The sequence below is a fragment of the Schistocerca serialis genome, chromosome 6, assembly GCF_023864345.2.
Source record: "Schistocerca serialis cubense isolate TAMUIC-IGC-003099 chromosome 6, iqSchSeri2.2, whole genome shotgun sequence".
Lineage (NCBI taxonomy): Eukaryota > Metazoa > Arthropoda > Insecta > Orthoptera > Acrididae > Schistocerca > Schistocerca serialis.
This window is the reverse complement of record NC_064643.1, coordinates 218,771,654-218,798,007: the sequence shown is the minus strand read 5'-3', so window position 1 is coordinate 218,798,007 and position 26,354 is coordinate 218,771,654. Positions and strand designations below refer to the sequence as shown.

The following is a 26,354-nucleotide window of genomic DNA, read 5'->3' as shown; positions in this document are numbered from 1 at the left end:
TTCAGGAAACATTCCTCACACACAAAGAAAGAAAATATGTTATGTGGACATGTGTCCGGAAATGCTTACTTTCCATGTTAGAGCTCATTTTATTACGTCTCTTCAAATCACATTAATCATGGAATGGAAACACACAGCAACAGAACATACCAGCGTGACTTCAAACACTTTGTTACAGGAAATGTTCAAAATGTCCTCCGTTAGCGAGGATACATGCATCAACCCTCCATCGCATGGAATCCCTAATGCGCTGATGCAGCCCTGGAGAATGGCGTATTGTATCACAGCCGTCCACAATACGAGCACGAAGAGTCTCTACATTTGGTACCGGAGTTGCGTAGACAAGAGCTTTCAAATGCCCCCGTAAATGAAAGTCAAGAGGGTTGAGGTCAGGAGAGCGTGGAGACCGTGGAATTGGTCCGCCTCTACCAATCCATCGGTCACCGAATCTGTTGTTGGGAAGCGTACGAATACTTCGACTGAAATGTGCAGGAGCTCCATTGTGCATGAACCACATGTTGTGTCGTACTTGTAAAGGCACATGTTCTAGCAGCACAGGTAGAGTATCCCATATGAAATCATGATAACGTGCTCCATTGAGTGTAGATGGAAGAACATGGGGCCCAATCAAGACATCACCAACAATGCCTGCCCAAACGTTCACACAAAATCTGTGTTGATGACGTGATTGCACAATTGCGTGCAGATTCTCGTCAGCCCACACATGTTGATTGTGAAAATTTACAATTTGATCACGTTGGAATGAAGCCTCATCTGTAAAGAGAACATTTGCACTGAAATGAGGATTGACACATTGTTGGATGAACCATTCACAGAAGTGTACCCGTGGAGGCCAATCAGCTGCTGATAGTGCCTGCACACGCTGTACATGGTACGGAAACAACTGGTTCTCCCGTAGCGCTCTCCATACAGTGACGTGGTCAACGTTACCTTGCACAGCAGCAACTTCTCTGACGCTGACATTAGGGTTATTGTCAACTGCACGAAGAATTGCCTAGTCCATTGCAGGTGTCTTCGTTCTAGGTCTTCCCCCGTCGCGAGTCATAGGCTGGAATGTTCCGTGCTCCCTAAGACGCCGATCAATTGCTTCGAACGTCTTCCTGTCGGGACACCTTTGTTCTAGAAATCTGTCTCGATACAAACATACCGCGCCACGGCTGTTGCCCAGTGCTAATCCATACATCAAATGGGCATCTGCCAATTCTGCATTTGTAAACATTGCACTGACTGCAAAACCACGTTCGTGATGAACACGAACCTGTTGATGCTACGTACTGATTTGCTTGATGCTAGTAATGTAGAGCAATGAGTCGCACGTCAACACAAGCACCGAAGTAAACATTACCTTCCTTCAATTGGGCCAACTGGCGGTGAATCAAGGAAGTACAGTACATACTGACGAAACTAAAGTGAGCTCTAACATGGAAATTAAGCGTTTCCGCACACATGTCCAGATAACATCTTTTCTTTATTTGTGTGTGAGGAATGTTTCCTGAAAGTTTGGCCGTACCTTTTTGTAACACCCTGTATATGGTTTCATGTCACAGTTCAGGTTAAGTAGACTGGTCATGCAGGGAGATCACAAGGAGACAGATTCATCGATACTATGGTAGAAGAATCCCTGGAAAGAAGACCTCCAGAATCAGCAAGAATGAGATTATATGGAAAATTATCTAATTTGTTTGAAAATTGTTAGTAAAGGGAGAGAACATTTTGAAAGGAGATGAGTTTGGCAAAAGATAGCTAAAATAACAACAAAGACATTACATAACTTTTTACTAGCAATAATATATCACAGTTCAAAGAGCTCATAAGTGTTTTGCACAACTTGTCTGACAAACTAACATCAGCTCATAATTAATAAAAGATTTCATAAACAATTCTTAACAGATAAAAAAAGTTTTAATCCTTGTTCATGAGCAATGTAGTAACAATGCACAGACAGACCACATTAAAAAAACTTCTCTCTATAAATATTTTGGTAATGAACGGTGTAAGGAGGTAGGCAAAGCTGAATTCATTAGTTTCAATTCATGCTTCGTCATCATCATCACCATCATCCTCATCGTCATTGTCATCAACGTCATCCTCCTCATCAACATCGTCCTCATCATCATCTAGTTCTTCAGATTCATCATTTGATGTTCCAGAATTATTATCCATCAGCTTGACACTATCCGCTACAAAACAAAAAAATGTATTCCATCATTAAAACGACTCAACAAGAAAAGAAAGAATAAAAACAAGACAATAGTTTCACTTACGCAAAACTTCGTTTCTTAGGACCTGAGTCACAAGATTATTAATGATTTCACGACACTGGGCATCAATTCCTTTCGGCATCCAACCCGTTCTCTCATGACATTTGGCATCAGCTGGTGGCTCAGGCAACTTTTCAAGCATTGCCTGAATTTGTGGTACATGGAGATCACAGAACTAAAAGAAAAAGAATTCTATAAAAGCTAAGGAATAATCTGCCAGGCACTTGAATGTGATTCGCAGAGTATCCATGTAGATGTAAAAAAAAGCAAAGTGCCATTAGAGGGTACAGTACCTGATAGAACATTTGTCGTGATGGAGGAAGCATACCAGGTCTGAAAATATAGACGTTTTCATTTGATGCCGCGAAGTTAGATCTACTAGTGGTTTCTCTGGAAGGACCAGCATCTTTTGTAATTGTTGCTACTCTTGGTCGACTAGCAGGAGTGGACTTGTATGGCAACAGGTAGTTGCAATAACTTCTTTTGGCCTTCACTTTGGTTTTTAGCCCACCTAAATAAAATAAAAAGTGAATGTAGGAAAGCAAATAAATAAGATTTCATTATATAAAAACTGTGCAGATTTTATTTTTACCAAAGGCTCTCAATCTATAGTCCAGTGTCTGGTATTTGCGAGATCCTGGGTCCTGTCTTGGATCATATCCAAATCTAACCCACATTACTCTCCATGGACCCGTAACAACATAGTATGCAACAGCTGGTAGTAAGTACTTCATCTGATCAACTGTAAACTTTGTGATGTATATAAGAGCATTTTTTGACCACACTGGTCGCTCGTTGAATAACTGAAAGTCAGAAATACATAATTATTTTCACAGCAAAGCATCAGATTCTCAGTGAAGCTCAAGAGCAGCAACAACAGTGTTCATGCTAAATACTGGTAGTCGTCAATGTTACAGCCACATGACGAATTGTTGCAGACTGGGCAGCTTTTGCAGTTACAATGGATATGCAATGAACACGAAATTTTGTGCTCTTGAACTTTAATGGTCTATTCAAAAGTGACAGCAGTTATTTCCATTCAGATACATTCATTGGCTACAAAGCATAAATTAAATATCTGTGTACACCACTTACATAACATAATGAAGACAAAAGTTGTAGTTTTTGCAATAAGAAGCTACAAAATGTGAAAAACCATTGCCTCTTAAAGGTTGCTTGTTGTATTGGTTAATGAAACACTGAAATGCATAAATAAAGATGTACTGTTGTCAAGTGAAGATCTCACATAAAGCATAACACAGCATTTGAAAATTTACAAGCCACAAATGTGAATAATTCATAATAGATACATATTTCTCAGCAACGGAGATCTAAAAAATAAAAACGCAAAAAAAATTGTCGAAGTACAATTTGTCATTCAGTAAGATTCTTCATCATGTAGTTGTTTCACACTTATAATCAGAGACAGCAGCACCGTCGAGATTTTCTCAAGCAGTCTCAGCCAAGAATAGACACATGCACATGCACATGCACATGCACAAGTATATAAGCACATGCACATGTACATGTGCGCACAAACACACACTTCTAATGCATTTACACTTTAGAGTTACCTGTTATAGAGGAAACGTGTTTCAAAAACATTTCTCTTATTGAAAGATTACCCTTCTATTGCTCAACTATCTTTGCTTTGCTTCCTCATGTCACCTTCCTTGCTTGTTGCATTAACATTTAGGATGAAACAACAACTAAAGATAGCCCAAACAACTGTTAATCCAATTTTGCGCACTGATGGTGGAAAGCAACTTGGCAGAGCGCATACATTTGTATCCATTCTACACAATTCAATTTTGATGTGGTTTGATATCAAAAGGACATCACTATGGAGACACTCTTATTCTTCCTTATTAGAGAACTTGGTATGAGAACGAACTCAGGAATATTCAGCACATTTTCACAGAAACAGAGAAATGCCTCTATAACTTTCAACGACAGCTTTTTATTTTCCTTTCTCAGAACAAGAACAAGCAGTTCAACACATCTTTACATTAAAAATCAGAATGCTCACAAAAAGCATCAAGACGTCTCCTAACTCACAATGGTTTAGGCTTAGTGAGACAGTAATTTAAAACATTGGGAAATGTGCTAATCACTGAAAGACTGAGATAATCCTTTACAATAAATCACAGAAGTCCTCTTCTCCCGCATTCGTTTAATATACACATGGAATGCCCCTGCATGGTGTACTATTATTTACTGTTCTCTATGGTAATAAAATGGTGACAGAAGGGAGAAAGGGCACTCCCTAGGAGGCAAAACTGGATTCCACGAAACTCTTAAAAATTCTGAAAGTTGCTGTTAATACAAGGTTCACTCCAAAAGAAATGCACACTATTTTTTTTTAAATACATCTTTTATTCTACACGTTTGAAAGTTTTACAGTGTGTATATACATCCTTTAGGAACAATATTTTCATTTCTCCACATAATTTCCATCCCTCTCAACTGCCTTACGCCATCTTGGAACCAGCACCTGTATACCCGCATGGTAAAATTCTGGACCAACCTGTTGGAGCCACTGTTTGGCAGCGTGCACAAGGGAGTCATCATCTTCAAATCTTGTTCCACGATGAGAGTATTTCAGTTTCCCACAGAAATGATAGTCACATGGAGCCAGGTCAGGACTGTAAAGCAGGTGTTTCAGTGTTGTCCACCCGAGCTTTGTGATCGTTTCCATGGTTTTTTGACTGACATGTGGCTGTGCATTGTCGTGCAACAGCAAAACATCCTGCTTTTGCCGATGTGGTCGAACACGACTCAGTCGAGCTTGAAGTTTCTTCAGTGTCATCACATATGCATTAGAATTTATGGTGGTTCCACTTGGCATGATGTCCACAAGCAAGAGTCCTTCAGAATCGAAAAACGCCATAGCCATAACTTTTCCAGCAGAAGGTGTGGTTTTGAATTTTTTTTTCTTGGGTGAATTTGCATGATGCCACTCCACTGATTGCCTCTTCATCTCTGGTGAAAAATGATGGATCCATGTTTCATCACCTGCCACAATTCTACCAAGAAATTCATCTCCACCATTCTCGTACTGTTCTAAAAGTTCGCTGCATACCGTTTTTCTAGTTTCTTTGTGAGCCACTGTCAACATCCTGGGAACCCACCTGGCACAAACTATTTTTAATGCCGACACTTTCAGTATTCTGCAAATGCTTCCTTCCCCTATCCCAATGTAGCGTGACAATTCGTTCACTGTGATGCGTCTATCAGCAGTCACCAATTCGTTAACTCTCTGCACAGTGTCTGGAGTGTGTGCAGTACGAGGCCCGCCGCTGCAAGGACAATCCTCAATATTGCCGTGCCCGCTTTCATCATGTAACCTGCTTGCCCACCGACTAACTGTAATGCAATTGACTGCAGCATCTCCATACACCTTTTTCAACCTCTTGTGGATGTTTGCCACTGTCTCGTTTTCACAGCACAGGAATTTTATGACAGCACGTTGCTTCTGACAAACGTCAAGTGTAGCAGCCATCTTGAAGACATGCTGTGACGGGGCCACTCATGGGAACAGGTTGAACTAAGTTTGAAAACAAGCTAGAAGGATCTATCTACACACTGTAAAACTTTCACACATGCAGAATGAAAACTGTATTTTTACAAAAATAGGTTGCATTTCTTTTGGAGTAAGCCTCGTACCAAAATACTCCCATCATATAGGTACTCATTCTGTTTGACATTCTGAGATCCTTGCACCATATCATGATGATAATCTAGTAGCATAAGAATTACTAAAAGACAGCAGTTACTGATGCCAACAAACGAACTCATTACATGAACAACAGAAAACCCACCAAAAGGAAACCAGCCTATGCCTTTTTACAAGCAAGAGTGTTAATTTGAATTGTAGTTGTGATGAGGGATCTTAGACAATTATCAACTGCAAGAAAGTTACCCGCTTATAACTAACTATAAAAGTTCACCTCACTACATCTTCTAAGCAAGCCAAAATACCATCAAAAACAGAGTAAATAATACCGAGCACTTCCCTGGCATAATTAGACTAAAGTAAAATGAACTGAAAACAACATATCACACAATCAATGCATTCTGATACCTTTCTCCCAAGACCAGACAGAACTGCTCAAAAAAACATGCCTGCCCACTTACTGAGCCAGCTAAGAAGTGTCTAAAGCACCCCTGCTAGTGAAATGGCTACCATCTTTGTCAGGGCTTGTCCCTTCTCATGTCATGTCTAAAACAACACAAACTGGAGAAATGTCCTCTCCCAGTTAAAAAAGCAGTGGTAGAGATTTGTTGAGTTTAAAATGCCCAACCAAGTCTCTTGCCCTTGCCTAGCTCCTCTGTGCTGGTTAGGGCCCATTTCCTTCTCTATCTCCTACATTTTCTTTTTCAAATACCCACACCATCATCCAACAGCAATCACTCACTGACTACAGGATAAGGGGAAAATAGCCACTGGAGAAAGTAAAATAAAACAAACAGCTTGGTCCATCATTTTTCCAGCGGTTTAACATTCTTGCTATGATGTCAACTAGCATGGCAGGCTCAAAGGCACAACAAACATGACACAAAGTGACAAAAATAAATCAAGTTACATGAAATGAACCAATAGATTCATTTCATTATGTTTTATTTTGAAATGTTCTTGGGTTTCCAGCTGGGTGGTGTCATTCAAACGGTGCGGTACTTCAGCAAATCGATTTGCTGCCATCTTCAGGTGGAGGTGGTCCAAATAACCGATTGTCTTCCACTGGGTGTTGTATTATGTAGCCCCCCCCCCTCCCCCACCCCCTCCCCTCCATTTCTCCTGGTGTAGATCATGGACATGCCAGTGCCCAGTTGCAACTCTGGTGATGAGGTGGAGGGTTAATTGCACTGGTAGGACCTGAGCCATGGTCCTCAGTCTGTGCACTGTCGCTGCCAAATTCATGTCACTGCTGGAGTGAAGGTGTTTCCAGCTGGTGCAGTTCCAGCTCTTTAGTTGGTGTGGCATTAATGGGTCTCCCCACAGACTGCAGTTGTACTTTGAGCACACTCAAGGCAGGATTCCAGGCCTTAATTACTTGGTAACTGCTGTCTTCATTAATTAGTTCCTCAAGTAAGCAGATCTCAACAATTTTTTAAAACACAGTCCCAGAATCTTCTGGCCTGCTTTAACCACTTGGTCCCACCGCAATTCAGTCATTTGGAGATACAGTGTTCTGTGAAAGCTGATTTTGTCGGTTCTTCTTTATGCATGTGACACAAATACTCTGTGCACATTTCCTCCACAGTCCAACAGATTCGTCTATGTACCTTTTCCCACATTGGCACAGCATCGGACGTGGTTCATTCCTGGTTTTCAGGGCCATAACTTATTCTTTACAGGCCTCAAGACAACTTTTGTCTTTGGTGGGGTGAGAAATATACACTATACACATTTCCAGAGTATTCTCCCAGGTTTCGCTGATGTGTTACTGATGTACAGTATAAATGTCATCGGAATAGAGGCTGCTTCAGTTTTATGGCACACTTGATCTGGTGGTGGTTGTAACCATTCTTCCAGAAAACTATCTGTAGGTGCTGCAACTCCACTGCTAAACTACTTTGGTAAAAAATTTCGTAAACTCTGTGCACTGGTGTACTAAGGACCACCTGTAACTTCTCACTGTGAGATATGCCAGTATAAAAATCTGTACTCATTAATTTATGGTAAATGTTACATCCTAGTGTGCCACCTGGTCTTCACATGTCTAGCAAGTCCAGGAACGGAGTTGGTGCTTTTCTTCTATCTCCATCATAAACCCGATGTTTTTGTGCAGAGAATTCAGATGATAAACATCTTGTAGATGCTATCTTCCACATGGCCAGATAAGAGAGATGCCATCCAAATATCCTAAGCAATACAAAGATCTGCAGACCACAGAGTCAGTAGTCTCTTCTTCAGATGCCTTCATAAACGTATCAGCTACCACTGGTTATAATGGATAACTCATCCCCACTCCGATGATATGTTCGTAGTAATTACCATCAAACAGCAAGTAGTAGATGCTAGAATCAATTCAAAAGAGTTTCCTTAGTGACGACCTACACATCTTCCCTGTAAGGTTAAGAGCATTTCTTAAAAGGTACCTTAGTAAAGAGAGAAATCATGCCAATGTTCACAAAAAGGTTTTCTTGGTTTAATTAGAAGTTCTGAAGCTACTGAATAAATGGGCTGAATGTTTAGCGTGGTGCTCACATTTGCCAATGGAGGGGTTTAGCTTCGCTGATAGGCATTCTGCCTGCTCTTACATTGGTGCAACGATGTTGCTTATGATGGGACAGAGGGGCAGTCCCTCTTTATGGACTTAGGTAATCCATAAATTCTAGAAGTGCAGCAGTTATCTGGATAAGTCTGGTGATCTTTCTCTTCTCACAGCTGGTTGCATCATCATCTAATATCCTCCTGGCATTATCCTATTGTAGGTTGCACATCATCTACTTATACACTTCAAGCAGGAGGAGGACTATCTACTGGAAAGATGACTGTCTCAGCAACTTCTTGGAGACATATAAGCACTTTCCTCTCCTTCTGCAGAGGTTTTTCTATGGTGAAATGGCCCTCATATTTGTAACGCATGCTCCACGATATATTCACTCTGCTGCATCCCACTGAATAAAAGACCAACTTGTTCCACAGTATTGATAAAATTGGCTACTGGTGGTGTCGTCAGCATTAGCACAAAATTTAGTCCTGTCCCAGGTCATGATCAAGTTGCATCGTCAACTGTTCTCTCTGTACAATTCATGACCCAGGATCCCAAAAAACTAGGAGTCTACTGCATCCTTCACTGTACCAATGTGGAAAAATGTACATAAGCCAAATGAGCCAAACCACGGAGGGAAGATGCATCGAGCACTGATATCACACAGATAAAGAACAACCAACAAAGACAGATGTCACAAAGACCATCTTCCGAGCTTCGTGGTACCAATTTGTTAAAACACGACAAGAATCTGTAGAGATTTAATTACATGATGAATTAATAAATAAAGACAACAGTTTCCAACCCAGGCTCGAGTGTGCTCAAGGCACAACAGCACTCTGTGGGAAGAATGTCCTGCCCTATAACGTTCAGCATGGGAAATAGTTGTATCATGCAGGCTGAAAAGGCAATTATCTTAAATTATGCACAGTATGTATTGCCATCTTAAATAAGACTGATCCTCAATTATTCAAAATTTGCTGAGAAAGTCACAGCTGATTGCTACAAAGAAAGAAAGCTTCTACTATTCTGTACAGAGCACCAGAAAAAAAGTTTATCATCATCATCATTTAAGACTGATTATGCCTTTCAGCGATCAGTCTGGAGTCCCCCTTATGAAATTCCTCCACGATCCCCTATTCAGTGCTAACATTGGTGCCTCTTCTGATGTTAAGCCAATTACTTCAAAATCATTCTTAACCGAATCCAGGTATCTTCTCCTTGGTCTACCCCGACTCCTCCTACCCTCTACTGCTGAACCCATGAGTATCTTGGGTAACCTTGCTTCTCCCATGCATGTAACATGACCCCACCATCTAAGCCTGTTCACCCTGACTGCTACATCTATAGAATTCATTCCCAGTTTTTCTTTGATTTCCTCATTGTGGACACCCTCCTGCCATTGTTCCCATCTACTAGTACCTGCAATCATCCTAGCTACTTTCATATCCGTAACCTCAACCTTATTGATAAGGTAACCTGAATGCACCCAGCTTTCGCTCCCATACAACAAAATTGGTCGAACGATTGAACGGTGCACAGATAACTTAGTCTTGGTACTGACTTCCTTCTTGCAGAAGAGAGTAGGTCATAGCTGAGCACTCACTGCATTAGCTTTGCTACTCCTCGCTTCCAGTTCTTTCACTATGTTGCCATCCTGTGAGAATATGCCTCCTAAGGACTTGAAGCCGTCCACCTGTTCTAACTTTGTTCCTCCTATTTGGCACTCAATCCGTTTTATCTCTTTCCCACTGACATTACTTTTGTTTTGGAGACGCTAATCTTCATACCATAGTCCTTACATTTCTGATCTAGCTCTGAAATATTACTTTGCAAACTTTCAATCGAATCTGCCATCACAACTACCGTATTTACTCGAATCTAAGCCACACTTTTTTTCCGGTTTTGTAATCCAAAAAACCGCCTCCGACTTAGAATCGAGTGCAAAGTAAGAGGAAGTTCTGAAAAATTCTAGCGTCGAATATATGTAGCGCTACCCAGACATGCTTTGCAGGTACAATGATAAATACTGGTGCCAAAACTTCTGCTTCAGTAAATAAATTAAAAAAAAAAAGGGTGGAAGACGAGCTTTTTTCTCCGCCCCAAGTTTCGACCACTGCATTTTCATACATTATCCAACGAAATAAATACAAATTCCATATTGTTCATCTTCGAATATAGCAGCATTTCAATGTACTACAAAAATCCGACTGGCAAGACTGTTTGGGATTTTTGTCAATACGGCCAACTCTACGTTCTGAATTTTTTCCTACCTGTGAGAAGAGATGGTTGCTAATAGGAACATTTATGAATTGTGAATCACATGCAGTATTCTGTTCACCATAAGAATAATAGGAATATAAATATTTTGCCATGTATTCTTTCGTGTTTGGTGCTATCTCATTTAAATCCTGTCTGCCTAATAAACTACGAAACTAGAGTGAGATAACAGCAAAAAGCAGAAGAATATACATATCATGGGATGTTTATATTCGTGTTATTCTTATGCCTAATAGTGATACAGTCAGAAATGAAGCACGGCAATTGACTAGATTTTTAAATCTAAGATGACTCTAATTTCTGCGCAGAATGCAATGTACTAAAGAGGCGTCTGCAAAGATTTTCAAACGGAGAAAAATTTTCGCTAAACTCTCGTTCAGAACATCTTCTATCATACGCAGTCTATTATTTGGTTCTTGTTGATCATTATCAAAGAAAGCAGCAGTATAAGTAACAACAAATAAGTCTCTTGCCATTGTTTCGCTAATGAGACGATACCTCTCTCTCTCTCTCTTTTTCTTTTTTAAATTGTAAGCGGCGATAGCGCGCTCAAAAGCAATCCATCCGGCAAGCGGCGACAGGCCGTAAACACTCATTATCAGAATGCGACAAACAATGCAGGACACAGTACAATAAAGTATTTTCAGCTTAGAGTGACGTAAACACCTATAACAAAGAGAACGGCACTTATCAGATCAAAGAAAAATAAGCAATCAATTCAAACCAGACGAAGCACGTGAAAAAGAAAGAGTACCCGTATAAATACGGACGGAGCACCTGACGCCTGGTAAGCTTAGCTGCTAAGCTTAGGACTCGAACCAAACTACTGTAGCTGTATCGTCATTCATTCGACCCAAATTGTGTGTCATATTACAATGGACCAACTTTGTTTCGATTTGGAGATGCAGCCTAAAACATTTCTCTCTCTTTGAATTTTGAGTCTCAAATTTCAGGTGCGGCTTAGATTCAGGAATTTTTTTTTTCCTTGATTTCGAGTCTCACTTATCAGGTGCGGCTTAGATTCGAGTGTGGCTTAGATTCAAGTAAATATGGTAAGTCATCCGCATATGCGAGACTGCTTATTTTGTGTTCACATATCTTAATCTCACCCAGCCAGTCTATTGATTTCAACATATGATCCATAAACAATATGAACAACAGTGGAGACAGGTTGCAGCCTTGTCTTACCCCTTAAACTACTCTGAACCATGAACTCAATTTACCATCAACTCCATAATCTCGTAGAACAGACAGTAACTTCCTCCTAGGAACCTGGTCATATGCCTTTTCTAGATCTATAAAGCATAGATACAATTCCCTGTTCCACTCGTAACACTTCTCCATTATTTGCCATAAGTTTAACTTCCAATAAAAATAAAGCCTGGAATTCAACAGTAAACTGATATGGAAGATAAGATGATAAACACAAAAAACTGTAATTGAGCAGACACAAAATAGATAACATGGTAAAGGAGTTCATCGTTAACCTCAGCCTCTGCATACTCCTGTTAATATAAGTAGGCTACCTTTCTTATCAATCTCTGCAACCCTTTCTCTTCAGTTTCTCAACTCTTGCTTCTTAAGCAAATTTATTAACTTATTTTACTGTAATCAAATAGTAATATAAATATTTACTAAAATTACTGCGATCTTTACATCTCCTTGGTCACCGAAACTCAAGTTCCTGTATACTATTAATACGACTACAGCATTATTTGACACCAGTTGAGAAATAAAGGTTGTTTTTAAGGCAGCAAAATTAAGAATGAAAAGCAACTACCAGAACTAGTGATGTATGGGAAAGGAATACGACAGTAGAAGACATCAGCAGAATTGAGTTATTGTAGCACATATGAAGGAGGACAGTAAGCACAAAACTCTAGCACTTATGGCTTAAGTTATAACAGCAACACACTGGTTTGGAAAGTTAGAGATTACAGAAGATGAAATGCTTCACCACATAATTTTCAACTCCCACTTTACATAATTTTCAGCTCTCCTGTGGTTCTACTTTGTGTGCTTGTGAAATAAACACACTTCGGTTAGCTGTACACAGTAATTAAATGTTAATGTAAATATTTACTAAAATTACTGTAATTTTTACATTTCCTTGATCAGACAAACTCAAGTCCCTGTATACTACTAATACTACTACAGCATTATTTGACACCAGTTCAGAAAAAAGGTTGTTTTCAAGGCAGCAAAATAAAACATTAAAAGCATCTATTAGAACTACTGACTTACGGGAAAGGATTTTGTTGAGCAGAAAATCAGATTGTGCTATCAGTTAATGCAATATAAAAACTCTGTTGAAATATGTCTGGCGAGATTAAATAAAATAGAGCTGACACACATTTTTGTCAGTAAAGATGTCATGGCCATGAGTTTCTTCATCCAGTAACCTGGGTGTGGTTGTATACAAGCTTCTTTAAGTTTCTTGGTACAATAGGTAACACTGGGGTATGTATAGTGACATTTTTTCTGCCAAATAACACTCATTGTTTTGCCAAACAATAAGAAGTCAAACAAACAATTAAAAGCAATCAATAAAAAACCAGTCAAAACCCCTTTGTGAGAGAAGCAATCGTTTTGTCAATTCCACTGACTTCAGTGACCCTCTCAGCCAGTATCCCATGACTTTATGGCATTCTATTCATTAAGTTTGTGGACAATGGACCTCATCCACCTGACTGTCTTGTTTTCTTCACATTCCTTCTGCTTTAAGACCTCAACATACTGATGTCTAGCATTGCAATAGTCCACAATCAATCCCTTGTTAACGTCAATGTTGAAGACACCACCAGCTATTTCAGCCAACATATACTTGACATATGACTACCAGTTTCTTGGGTGACTACCATACACTCTTCATTAATGGAAAAATCTTGCTCTAGGGAGGCCTGACCATGGTTTAGAATGAGAACCTTTTGAAGGAAGCTATACAAGTGCCGACAGACAGTATCACCATCCAATAAGTCTCTCCAAAAGTGATCGATTCTCGTCTTTGAGGCAGATAAAACAGGGTGTACATAAAGCCCGGGAACACTTTCAATTATTTATTACACAAGAACTAAACATTGTACAAGTGTCATACATATTGAATTTTCTGAAAGTTTTTTTTTTTTTTTTTTTTTTTTACAAAAATTCGATATGCGAACCATGAGTGACCCGGCGGACGTCAACATGCTAATCGAATTCTTGCCATACCCGTCCCAGCATGGCATCGTCGACTGTAGCAGTCGCCTCCTGTATTCTCTCCTGGAGCTCTACTACATCATGTGGTAGATCTTTAATGTGTCCCCACAGAAAAAGTCACACAGAGTGAGATCTGGTGATCGAGGAGGCCATTTCATGAAACAGCTGTACCCTTCTGTAGCACGGACGATCCATCGATGTGGCAGCTCCGTGTTCAGGTACCCCTTAACTTCAAGATGAAAATGGTGTGGAGTCTCCTCCTGCTGAAAGATGAACGGAGAGTCCAATTACATTTGAGGCATCAGCCATTGCTGCAACATGTCCAACGTGATGCACGATGCACCGATTTCTTTGGACTCCTAATGAGTGTCTCTCGTACGCAAACCACATCCACTTCACTCACTCTGAGAGGTCCGCTTCCCTTTGCCGGGCACAAACAACCCATCATAACGAATTTGTTGTGCCAGTGGTAAATGGCCTTCCTTGTTGGTGGCTTCTTACCGTACTTGGTTCTAAACATCCACTGAACAGCTGTAGCACACTTGTTTTTGTCGAATTCCAACACAAAGAAAGCTCATTCCGCACCTGAACTCGCCGTGTTTGCGACTAGTGCTGACTATCACCAAATTATCAAACTACGCTGTGGCCGTATACACGGGAAAAAAAAAAAAAAAAAAAAAACTTTCAGGGTTCCTCTTCAAAATGACATACGTATGATATATGTACAATATTTGGTTCTTGTGCAATAAATAATTGAAAGTGTTCCCAGGCTTTATGTACATCCTGTACATCAAATTTAACTATTATGATTGTTTTATCACTATGGAACAGAAAGCAGCCTCAGCCATTTTCATACTGCGCATTAACAGCGCGACAATCAGAGCACAATGCTGCAGGGGCTGTGACTGTACACGATTTTTGAAATAAAAACTAATAAAAATTACATAACTACAGCATGATTAAGAAAAACATTGATGGCTGTTAATACATTTGAATATCTTAAAGTTCTATTTAACATATCTTAGACATAAGATACCTAATACATAAGTAGAACCCACTTCCAAGAGCGAAACATCAGTGTATGTGTGCTACGGCTTCTGACCAATCATTGTTTTAGTGTTTGTTTACATCAGGTTTATTCTTATGATGAACGGATTATAGCTCCATTATTATTAGGAAACATAACCAGAATCAAATCAATCTACTTGCCTTTAGTAATAAGGACATATAGTTTTCAAGGGCCCGCACAGTCTATAATATTTCTGCACTTGTATTGTCATAATAGATCAGGTACTTTGAAATATGACTGTTAGCCGACACGGCATTATTGGCAGTGGTGAAGGCAACACTGCTGTTGCTGGATGGATGACAAACCAGCCATCAATTGCAAGATCCACGATTCACTAGTTGCAGCCAGTCCATTGAGAATCAAAGAATCACCTTCATCATGCCCAGTTATCTTGCCAGACAACAGGGAGTGTGACCTGTAAGTACCAATGTTCTGAAGACAATCAAATTATCTAATATGACGATGACATCACCAATCTGATATTATCAGGAGAGTAACAGTGGACATCAACAGCTGGGTATTTCCAGCTTCAGTACGTGGGCATGATGAAGAAGGGATTAATGAAACCAAATGCCTCGTCTAAAGAGAAAGTAAGAACAACAAAAATGTTGGGGCGGTGGGGTGAACCTTGCTGATCCCTCCTATTCACTGCATAATCAATGGAAAGTTTCCATAATGAACACCAAAATCTGACATTAGAAAAAGAAAGTGTAGGTTACATCGAGCAGCACAAGGCTAGGACAAGAATGCCAAAGTGTAGAGGTCACATTGGAACACCGCCCTCTTGGCAAAGGTTCCCAGCTCATCCGATATTCCCGTTCTACTTACATTTTAACTCATTATTGGAGTACCCTTTTAACAGCCTAATGCATCACCAAAATGGCAGGGTAAAAACAATGTAATCATTGAAAATAAAATCTCATTACGGTTAGTGAGGGTATAGAGAGCACTGAGTAAGTATAAAAGCACACTCTAGAGCTGGTTTAAGAAACTCTACGATTGTAAGGAGCTATACAAATATACAACAATGCAAGGTAATAACCTTACTCAAAACATGTTCCCAAATGTCAGTGCTGGAATACCAGCTCCAGAGTGGAGTTTTTTCTTTCCTTATAATTTTTTCACACTCACTGACCCTAGGTGTCATATTCCATGGGCAGCCTATATGGGTCTACATGTCACTTAACGATGGTGGCACTTCTCTTACCAAAGGCTGATGAAAAAGACAAATGTTCGCTTTCTTCCTGACCAACTAGACTGCTTTGGAGTGTTAAGCTCCTTCCACAAGGATGATGAGGGCCCTCTTTCCCATGTCGTGCAGAGTGAAAGACTTGCTGCATAGAGTGCAACGAGCCTGAAACACTGACATCTTGTGGACCTCGATGCCCTCAAACCTCCAGCCACTCAGCAATGGATTTCACCTTGCCTGGTTCTGATCTACAACCTGAAAACTGCCAGGCCTGCCACAGGACTGCGGACAGAAGGTTGTTTGTTGACAATGCTCCTGCAGCAAGCAAACATTAGTGCGCATTCGAATGTTGTAAGTCAAACTTGAGCTAGTGGACAAATAGTGATCACATTAAAGGGCAATACACCAGAGTTGCAGAAAGCCTTGCAAGGTGCAAGGGCTTTAATTAAATTTACAATCTACCTCCACATTAGCAGCCCACACACGAGTGGATTTTCCTGACGGGCCATGGATATTTCCGGCAGATTCCTGGAAACTTGCACTCCTGATCTGTGCATTTGTCAATGCCTGACCATTAAAATGTACCTGCACTTCTCTGCACTGGCAATCTGGCCTGCCAGCCAGTTTCACACACTTGCAGACCTTGTGACAGGCAACACTCAGTCAGGAAGCCAGCCACTGCCTGTACACTTGTTTCCATTGCTCTCACAGCATTGCGCCCATGTTGGCTACACTGCAATCCTTCTCACATGATTTTAAGGAAATTATTCGTTAAAAAGTTGGTTATATTAGTTATAGCTTTATATGTCAGTTTCATGATAAAGTGCCAATCATTTCATTAATGGTCATAGTTATTATAATATTTCACACACAGTTAACACAAGGAGTTAAATTCGAATTCGTTGCAATGAAAAATATGGGTCGCTTTGAATTTGCATTTGGCGCAATTGATACCGTATACTGCTGCGTGTGAAATTTAGCTAATACACACATTTCTTCTTTAAACTTGAGAGGACATCAGTATCTAATTCAAATCTCAAGAAAACAGACTGCACATAGTGTGTTCAGATACTCTCATATGAGAATGAAATATTCACGAAGACCCTCATGTCTAAAACGGTTCGAGGTATCGAAATGAGGTTGTGGTAAGTGACAGCATGGAAAGAGGAGAGTATTTTGCTAATTATAAACACATGGAACTTCCTTGTCTACCATGATATATGAGTAACTGCAGACATTTGCAATGGAACAACGTAATTTTGTAAGAGTCATCAACAGTTGGTGAAATGAAAATTAATGTGGCTTCGCAACAAGATAAGTGAAGAAAGTACACGTTTATTTTTACATTGAGAATATAATTTTTCATACGCTTTTGACCTGAATTGTCCTCAGTTCCTCATTTAATAAACCACTGTTTCAGGATTCTGTCGTAACTGCAACTGCTTTAGGGTGTTTAGCAAGGTGACATTGTGCAAAGTCTGCTTTGTTTTGGCAAAAGAAGCAAATTTTAACATGCCAACAAGAGAAATGTCGGTGTTACTCAAAATTTACCACTGATGAATCAGTGTTTTTCAGGTGACAAATGTAATGAAGAGGCTACACCAATGACCACATCGAAAAATTTATAGATTTGCCCGTGAAATACTTCATTTGTGAAAATTGACAAATGAACATTACACAAACAAGAACGTAAAAAATAGGGCATACAAAGAGATGGATGAGACATTTCTAGACGGTATTCCAACTGTGAACCCCAATGCTATAAAAACTAAGCTATAAAATTTGAAATGAAGTTTCAGAAAAAATTCTTTGTTTGCATGACCTTATTGCCTATATCTGTGGATCTAATAAGTTGTTAATCTTATTTTGATAGTTGGCAACATTCAAAACAACCTTCACATTTCTGTTGTTAGTGGGGACAATTTTAAGACTATCATCCTTATTCAGGCATTTTATGGTGTTCCTCGCACCCACAGTGAAATTACTTTTTTGATGCTTTGCATGAGCCAGTACTCTTACAGCTTCTATATGGATTTCCACAGGAAATGCCTAAAAAAAAAATCTGCATGCAGTCCTCATGTAAGTGAAAATCGGACATAACATATCATAAGTAACATCAACATCTTTTGTAACATTTTTGTAAAGAACTGCTTTTATACATAGAAAGCAAGCCAGAGTGTAAATATGTTTCATTACACACCACCGATGATACTTTATTTCAATAAAATGAAATGCATTTTAGTTGCAAAGATGGATTTAAAATACCTTCAATAATTTCAGAAATAAGCTCAGAAAGATGTAGGTCTTTCAAAAGAGGGGTAAAAGAGTGAATGAGTTGCAGAAACTAACACTATAGTGGATGCCAACAAAATGTTGCTTGTACTTAGTTCATTATCGTACACTGTTACCCACTGTGTTATGTCCATTATTTTACAGGTGTTGTGCAATTTTTTTCTTCAAGACATATATGAGTACACAGAGTCAAACAGGCAGTAACTGCCACAAGTTTCTTCCCAGCACTGTCCATACTTTTCCTCGAATATATAAACTTGTTTCAAAGTGTGAAAATTCTCTACAATCAATAAAATGCCTATAAAACACTGCACTGTACTATGTACTTGCAGTGAGACACAGTCACAATTCCTGAAATCTGTTGCCCCGGGAGCATACACCACAGTCCTGGATCAATGGTCAAATCATAAAAATCTGCCAATTTACACCACATATGAATGGACCTGGCCCGCAGGCAGAGCATAGAGACTAGATCTGATGGGTAGGGTCTGCAAGTTAGTGGGAAATAATGGAGCTCAGACTGATGGCCTTGATCTGTCAGAGATACCTGCAATACTGGTGAGTGGTTCTGGCGCATTGCAGAAATCTGCTCGCGCGTGGCCAACTATTCATGCCCCTTGTCATGAGCCACTTACAGCGTGTCAATGAACTGAGACTGTGGTGATTAGTACATGCCTCTCTTAACTCGTGCGAATACTATGAAATTTGAATGAACTACTACTCAATGTTTCCCTGCTGCTCTCTTCAACAGGTGCTCAGCTAGCTCTGAGCAGTAAGCAGCAATGGCAGCATTGACTGCAAACTGAGGGTAGCAGTGGGGAGGGGAGAAGCAATACAAAGGATGGTGTAGGGAGAGGGTGCATGACACATAGCAGCTGAGCCCAATCAGTGAAACACTTAGTGTCTCCATAAACAAATCATTTCGTATGTTGAGCCAAAAACGAGATTTTCCAGTTTTAATTTCCATGACACATTTGAAATTCCCCGATTTCTAGAACTTGTGGCAACCCTGGTGAGGAAACAATATATTGTTCAAGTCAGGCGAAGAGAAACTGAAATAAACATGAAATTAACGTCCTCTCCATTGTAATCTCATCAATGTTTGAAACTGATTGATAATTTACCACATGCAAAACTGAAATGCAGAAAATAATTACTTAAATAAAAATGATTTTTTAATATTTTTCAAATTCTGAAGGTGGCAGAGGTAAAATAAAGGGAGCGAAAGGCTATTTACAATTTGTACAGAAACCAGATGACAGTTATAAGAGTCGAGGGACATGAAAGGGAAGCAGTGGTTGGGAAGGGAGTGAGACAGGGTTGTAGCCTCTCCCCGATGTTATTCAATCTGTATATTGAGCAAGCAGTAAAGGAAACAAAAGAAAAATTTGGAGTAAGTATTAAAATCCATGGAGAAGAAATAAAAACTTTGAGGTTCGCCAATGACATTGTAATTCTGTCAGAGACAGCAAAGGACTTGGAATAGCATTTGAACGGAATGGACAGTGTCTTGAAAGAGGGATATAAGATGAACAACAGCAAAAGCAAAACGAGGATAATGTATTGTAGTCGAATTAAGTATGGTGATGGTGAGGGAATTAGATTAAGAAATGAGACACTTAAAGTAATGAAGCAGTTTTGCTGTTTGAGGAGCAAAATAACTGATGATGGTCAAAGTAGAGAGGATATAAAATGTAGACTGGCAATGGCAAGGAAGGTGTTTCTGAAGAAGAGAAATTTGTTAACATTGAGTATAGATTTAAGTGTCAGGGAGTCGTTTCTGAAAGTATTTGAATGGATGTAGCCATGTATGGAAGTGAAACGTGGATGATAAATAGTTTGGACAAGAAGAGAATAGAAGCTTTCGAAATGTGGTGCTACAGAAGAATACTGAAGATTGGATGGGTAGATCACTTAACTAATGAGGAGGTATTGAACAGAATTGGGGAGAAGAGGAGTCTGTGGCACAACTTGACTAGAAGAAGGGATCGGTTGGTAGGACATGTTCTGAGGCATCAAGGGATCACCCATTTAGTATTGGAGGGCAGCATGGAGGGTAAAAATCGTAGAGGGAGACCAAGAGATGAATACACTAAGCAGATTCAGAAGGATGTAGGTTGCATTAGGTACTGGGAGATGAAGAAGCTTGCACAGGATAGAGTAGCATGGAGAGCTGCATCAAACCAGTCTCAGGACTAAAGAACACAACAACAACAACAACATATAGCATGTTGTGAAACTGGACTAGAAAGTAGTATAAAATAACTTCTCTTAATCCCATAAAGATTACTAATCGCATGCCGATTCCTAATTGCATACGAACAGTACTGAAAACTCGAGATTGTGAATTTTTTATCGCTATGAAAATACTTACAAGGTTTAAAATGAGACACATGGGATATGTTATGTTGATAATTTTTACTTTTGGATCATCTACTTACAACTGAATGAAATGCAGTTTTTGTGTCATATGCGTTTCGCATCAAAACAACATAACATAATATCAAAACAAGTGTTTAGTTTTAATGCTGTGAAGTCTGAAAAACAAAATTTCATTCAGTTGTAATTAGACGGTCCAAAATTAAAAATTATCAACATATCGTAACATTACACACGACTAAGAATGACAGAACTATAAAAGTTGAAGGTGAGAAAAATATAGTATGCTGCAATACGTAATTGATGCACGAATGGTTCACTTTCTTACTATTATTTATCACGTGTGCCCCACATTTTCCTTTTAAATCTTACAAGTATTTTAATTATTTTATAATTTTTAGTCCAATTTAACTACATGGTATAGTAAAAATTCATTTTTATTTAAAAATTATTTTTGTTTGTATTCATTCTGTTTGTTAGCTATTAACTATGCTCTCATTCTGCAATTGAAACTGTTCCTTTGCTTATCATCTTTCTACTCTCACATGTCAATCTTCTCGTCTACTTTACTGCATGTATTTTTGTTTGATATGGAGCTCTTCTTGCCAGGTTAAGATTTAGAATAAAATCTCTCCACTGGGTTCTTTTTTTGTTTTCATATTTGATTCTGCCTCCTAACAAATTCCTCACCATTACCACTACTGCTTCTTTTAGTACATCCCATTACTCACTTATATACCTCAGTTTTTCTCTTGGCTAAATCCCATGAATGTGAACAATATTAGAAAAAGGACAAATTGCTACTCAATGTAAAGATGAGCCACTGAGTTGCAGACAGGCACAATGACTGTTACACATTATAGCTTTTTGCCAAAGCTTTCTCTAGCAAAGAACACACACACACACACACACACACACACACACACACACACACACACACACACACACAAGCAAGCAAGCAAGCACACCTCATGCACATATGACCGAGAGTTCTGGCCGAAATGTGACTGACATGTGAATAACAATCTGGAGTGGGCTGGACAAGGGGGAGGGATAGCGGGGTATGAGTGGGGAGACAGAAGAGTGCTGTCTGGCAGGGCATGCAGGGACTAAATGGTGGCCTAATGAGACTGGAGGTGCAGTCTCAGGAGGAGGGGTGTGTATGTGGGGGGTGGGCTGGGGGTATAGGGAGCAGAAGAGGACAGGAGTGGAGAAGGGAAAAGGTTGGGCAGGTTCATTGGCAGAGGGTGGCACACAGTGATGATGGTGGTACATGAAAAGGGAGGAGGTGATAGGACAGTGGGGGCAGAAAAAGTTGGGTGGAGGGAGTGGTGAGAGTAGGTTATCGAAGGTTACCGTGGGTTGAGGACAAGATAATTTCAAGAATTGAGAATGTGTTGTAAGAATAACTCCTGTCTATGCAGTCCCGTAAAGCTAGTGGTGGGTGGGAGGAGCCAGATGGCCCGGCCTCTGAAGCTGCCACTGAAATAGAGCCTGTTACATTCAGCTTCATATGGTGCAACAGAGTGGTCAACTTCGCTCTTGGCCACAGTTTGGAGGTGGCTGTTCACCCTGGTGATCAGCTAGTCGGTTATCATTCCAATATAAAAAAAACTGTGCAGAGGTTGCAGTAGAGCTGGTATGCGACAATGCTGCTTTCGCAGTTGGCTTGGCATTTGATGGGGTAAGATAAGTCTGTGACAGGACTGGAACAGGAAGTGCTGGGTGAGTGCACTGGGCAGGTTTCACACCTGAGTCTTTCACAGCAATATGATCCCTGTGCCCAGGGGTTGGGATTGGGACTGGTGTAGGGATGGACTAGGATACTTTGGAGGTTGGGTAGGCGATGGAACACTACTTTAGGAGGGGTGGGAAGGATCTAGAGTAGGATGTCCCTCATTTCAGGGAATGACGATAGATAATCAAAGCCCTGACAAATGATATGGTTCAGCTGTTCCAGTCTGGTTTGGTATTGGGTGACAAAGCGGGGCACTCTTTTGTAGCAGGTTCTTGGGAGGTGGAAGGACTGGGGGTTTATGGGGAAATTGCATGGGAGATTTGTTTGCGGACTAGGTCAGGGGTATAGAACTGATCTGTGCAGGCCTTGGTGAGACTTTCAATATATTGGGCAAGGAAGTTCTTGTCACTGCAGATATGTCATCCTTGGGTGCCCAGGCTGTAACGGAGGGATTTTTTTGGTATGTAAGGGATGGCAGCTATCAAAATGCAGGTGGCTGTTGTTAGTGGGTTTGATGTGGGCAGAGGTGTGGATGGAGCCATCAGACAGGAGGCGGTCAATGCACAGGGAGAGGGCACATTGAGCTGAGGAGGACCAGTTGAAGCTAATGGGAGAGAAGATGCTGAGGTTTGAAGGAATAAGGATAGGACATCTTGGCCTTGATTCCACATCATGAAGATATCATTAATAAACCTGAACCAGACCATGGATGGGGTTTTGGGAGTCTAGGAAGGTTTCCTCTAGATGACCCATAACCATGTTGGCATCAAAGGGTGCCAAGCAGTTGATCATGTCAGCGCCACAGATTTGTTTGTTTATCTTCCCTTCAGAGGAAGGCAGTCATGTTTTAGGATAAAGTAAGTTAGGTGTATAAGCAATGAGGTAGTGGATGGAGTCTGAAAGACACTGGGAAAAGTAGTGTTCAATTGCAGCAAGACCGTGGGCATGAGGGATGTTGTTGTGTAGGGAAGGGCATCAACGATGACCAGTAGGGAACAAGGAGGTAAAAGGGGGGGGGGGGAGGGGGGGGGGGTGATGGTGGAGAATCAGAGAAGGAAGTGGTTGGTATCTTTCATATGGGAGGCTACATTATGGGCAGTTGGTCGGAGGTGTTGATCAATGAGGGCCTAAATCCTTTCAGTGAGGCCACAATAACCAGCCACAATGGGGGGTGTCCAGGATAGCTGGGTTTGTGAATTTTGGGGAGTATGTGTGTGTCTGGGGGGAGGGAGGGGGGTGTCATGGGAGGTGGGGGGATGGATGAAGAGGAGAGGTACTGGGAAGGGCCAAAGGCTTTAAGCAGGGATTGGAGGTTATGTTGGACTTCTGGGATGGGACTGCTTTGACAGTGTTTATAGATAGGCTGGCCAGACAACTGGCAGAGGCCTTCTGCCAGATAGTCACTGCAATTCATCATTAACAGTAGTGGAGCATTTGTCTGCAGAGAGGAAGATTAAGTTAGGACATGTTTTGAGAATGCATATGGCTGCCCTTCCTCTGCTGAATGGTTGGTATTCTTAGGAAGGGACCTGGGGAACAATGGTGAGACCAAGTTAGATGTAATGAATTCGTGGAAGGTGACCAGAGGTTGATCTGGTGGGAGGAGAGAGGATCACAGTTGGATGGTGATATGAACTGGGACAGGCAGGGATCAGTGTTGGAATTGGTTGGCTTTGTTTGGAAGGGTTGGTGGCAAAGAAATGTTTCCATTGCAGGGATTGGGGGATGGAGGGTAGGTCTTTGACAAGTCTAACATGGTTAAATTTGAGTGTAGGGCTAAATGGATTTGGACAGGACTGAAACTTCTGTGAGGTTGAGGATTTTCTAAGAAAGGTTAAGAACAGTGTTACAAATCTTTTCTAACGTCTTTACACACCCAGATAAAAAACTGAATGAGCAACTTGGTTTAAAAAGAAAAAAATACTGAAATAATTTCACTGAGGTTATTAAAATGTTGTAATTGACACCCACATTTACATGCACACTGTTCAATGTTGTACCGTACTGTGGTTATATATTTTTGTTTTTATGAGTAAGTCTTGTGATTCCATATCTTTGTTGTTCTAAAATTAGTATTGTTTCACTTTTCTTTTTTCCCCTACTTCTCTTCACTCTACAACTTTACTATGCTACTTAGGTTCCTTCTTGAAAAATCTTAATCCTACTCCCAACATCACCACTGCTGAAGCCCAGGCTATCCGTGATCTGAAGGCTGACCGATCCATCATCATTCTTCCGGCGGACAAGGGTTCCACGACCGTGGTACTTGATCGTCGGGACTATGTGGCTGAGGGACTGTGTCAGCTTTCAGGCAACACTACATACAAAGTTTGCCAAGGTAATCCCATTCCTGATGTCCAGGCGGAGCTTCAAGGAATCCTCAGAACCTTAGCCCCCCTACAAAACCTTTCACCTGACTCCATCAACCTCCTGACCCCACCGACACCCCGCACCCCTACCTTCTATCTACATCCTAAAATTCACAAACCCAATCATCCCGGCCGCCCCATTGTAGCTGGTTACCAAGCCCCCACAGAACGTATCTCTGCCTACGTAGATCAACACCTTCAACCCATTACATGCAGTCTCCCATCCTTCATCAAAGACACCAACCACTTTCTCAAATGCCTGGAATCCTTACCCAATCTGTTACTCCCGGAAACCATCCTTGTAACCATTGATGCCACTTCCTTATACACAAATATTCCGCACGTCCAGGGCCTCACTGCGATGGAGCACTTCCTTTCATGCCGATCACCTGCCACCCTACCTAAAACCTCTTTCCTCATTACCTTAGCCAGCTTCATCCTGACTCACAACTTCTTCACTTTCGAAGGCCAGACATACCAAAATATTAAAGGGAACAGGAATGGGTACCAGGATGGCCCCCTCATACGCCAACCTATTTATGGGTCACTTAGAGGAAGCTTTCTTGGTTACCCAGGCCTGCCAACCCAAAGTTTGGTACAGATTTATTGATGACATCTTCATGATCATCGCTCACAGTGAAGAAGAACTCCATTTCCTCTCCAACCTCAACTCCTTTGGTTCCATCAGATTCACCTGGTCCTACTCCAAATCCCATGCCACTTTCCTTGACGTTGACCTCCACCTGTCCAATGGCCAGCTTCACGCGTCTGTCCACATCAAACCCACCAACAAGCAACAGTAACTCCATTATGGCAGCTGCCACCCATTACATATCAAACGGTCCCTTCCATACAGCCTAGGTCTTCGTGGCAAACGAATCTGCTCATCTGGAATCCCTGAACCATTACACCAACAACCTGAAAACAGCTTTCGCATCCCGCAACTACTCTCCCGACCTGGTACAGAAGCAAATAACCAGAGCCACTCCCTCATCCCCTCAAACCCAGAACCTCCCACAGAAGAACCACAAAAGTGCCCCACTTGTGACAGGATACTTTCCAAGAGTGGATCAGACTCTGAATGTGGCTCTCCAGCAGGGATACGACTTCCTCAAATCCTGCCCTAAAATGAGATCCATCCTTCATGAAATCCCCCCCACTCCACCAAGAGTGTCTTTCCGCCATCCACCTAACCTTTGTAACCTCTTGGTTCATCCCCATGAAATCCCCAAACCACCTTCCCTGCCCTCTAGCTCCTACCCTTGTAACCACCCCCGGTGTAAAACCTGTCCCATGCACCCTCCCACCACCACCTACTCCTGTAACCCGGAAGGTGTACACAA

The 26,354-nt window shown here is 40.9% G+C and overlaps 1 protein-coding gene across 1 annotated transcript in view; it reads right to left on the bottom strand.

The window, feature by feature from the left end:
• Nucleotides 1-1,784: 1,784 nt before the first annotated feature.
• The window catches only part of LOC126483859 (general transcription factor 3C polypeptide 5), a 71,093-nt gene continuing 46,523 nt past the window's right edge, over nt 1,785-26,354 (bottom strand). The window contains exons 5-8 of the mRNA XM_050107081.1: nt 2,875-3,085; nt 2,576-2,793; nt 2,286-2,457; nt 1,785-2,201 (exon numbers count right to left, since the gene is read on the bottom strand). Of these exons, the coding sequence (XP_049963038.1) occupies nt 2,053-2,201; nt 2,286-2,457; nt 2,576-2,793; nt 2,875-3,085 (750 nt within the window). The 3' untranslated portion in view covers nt 1,785-2,052. The remainder of the gene's footprint in view (nt 2,202-2,285; nt 2,458-2,575; nt 2,794-2,874; nt 3,086-26,354) is intronic.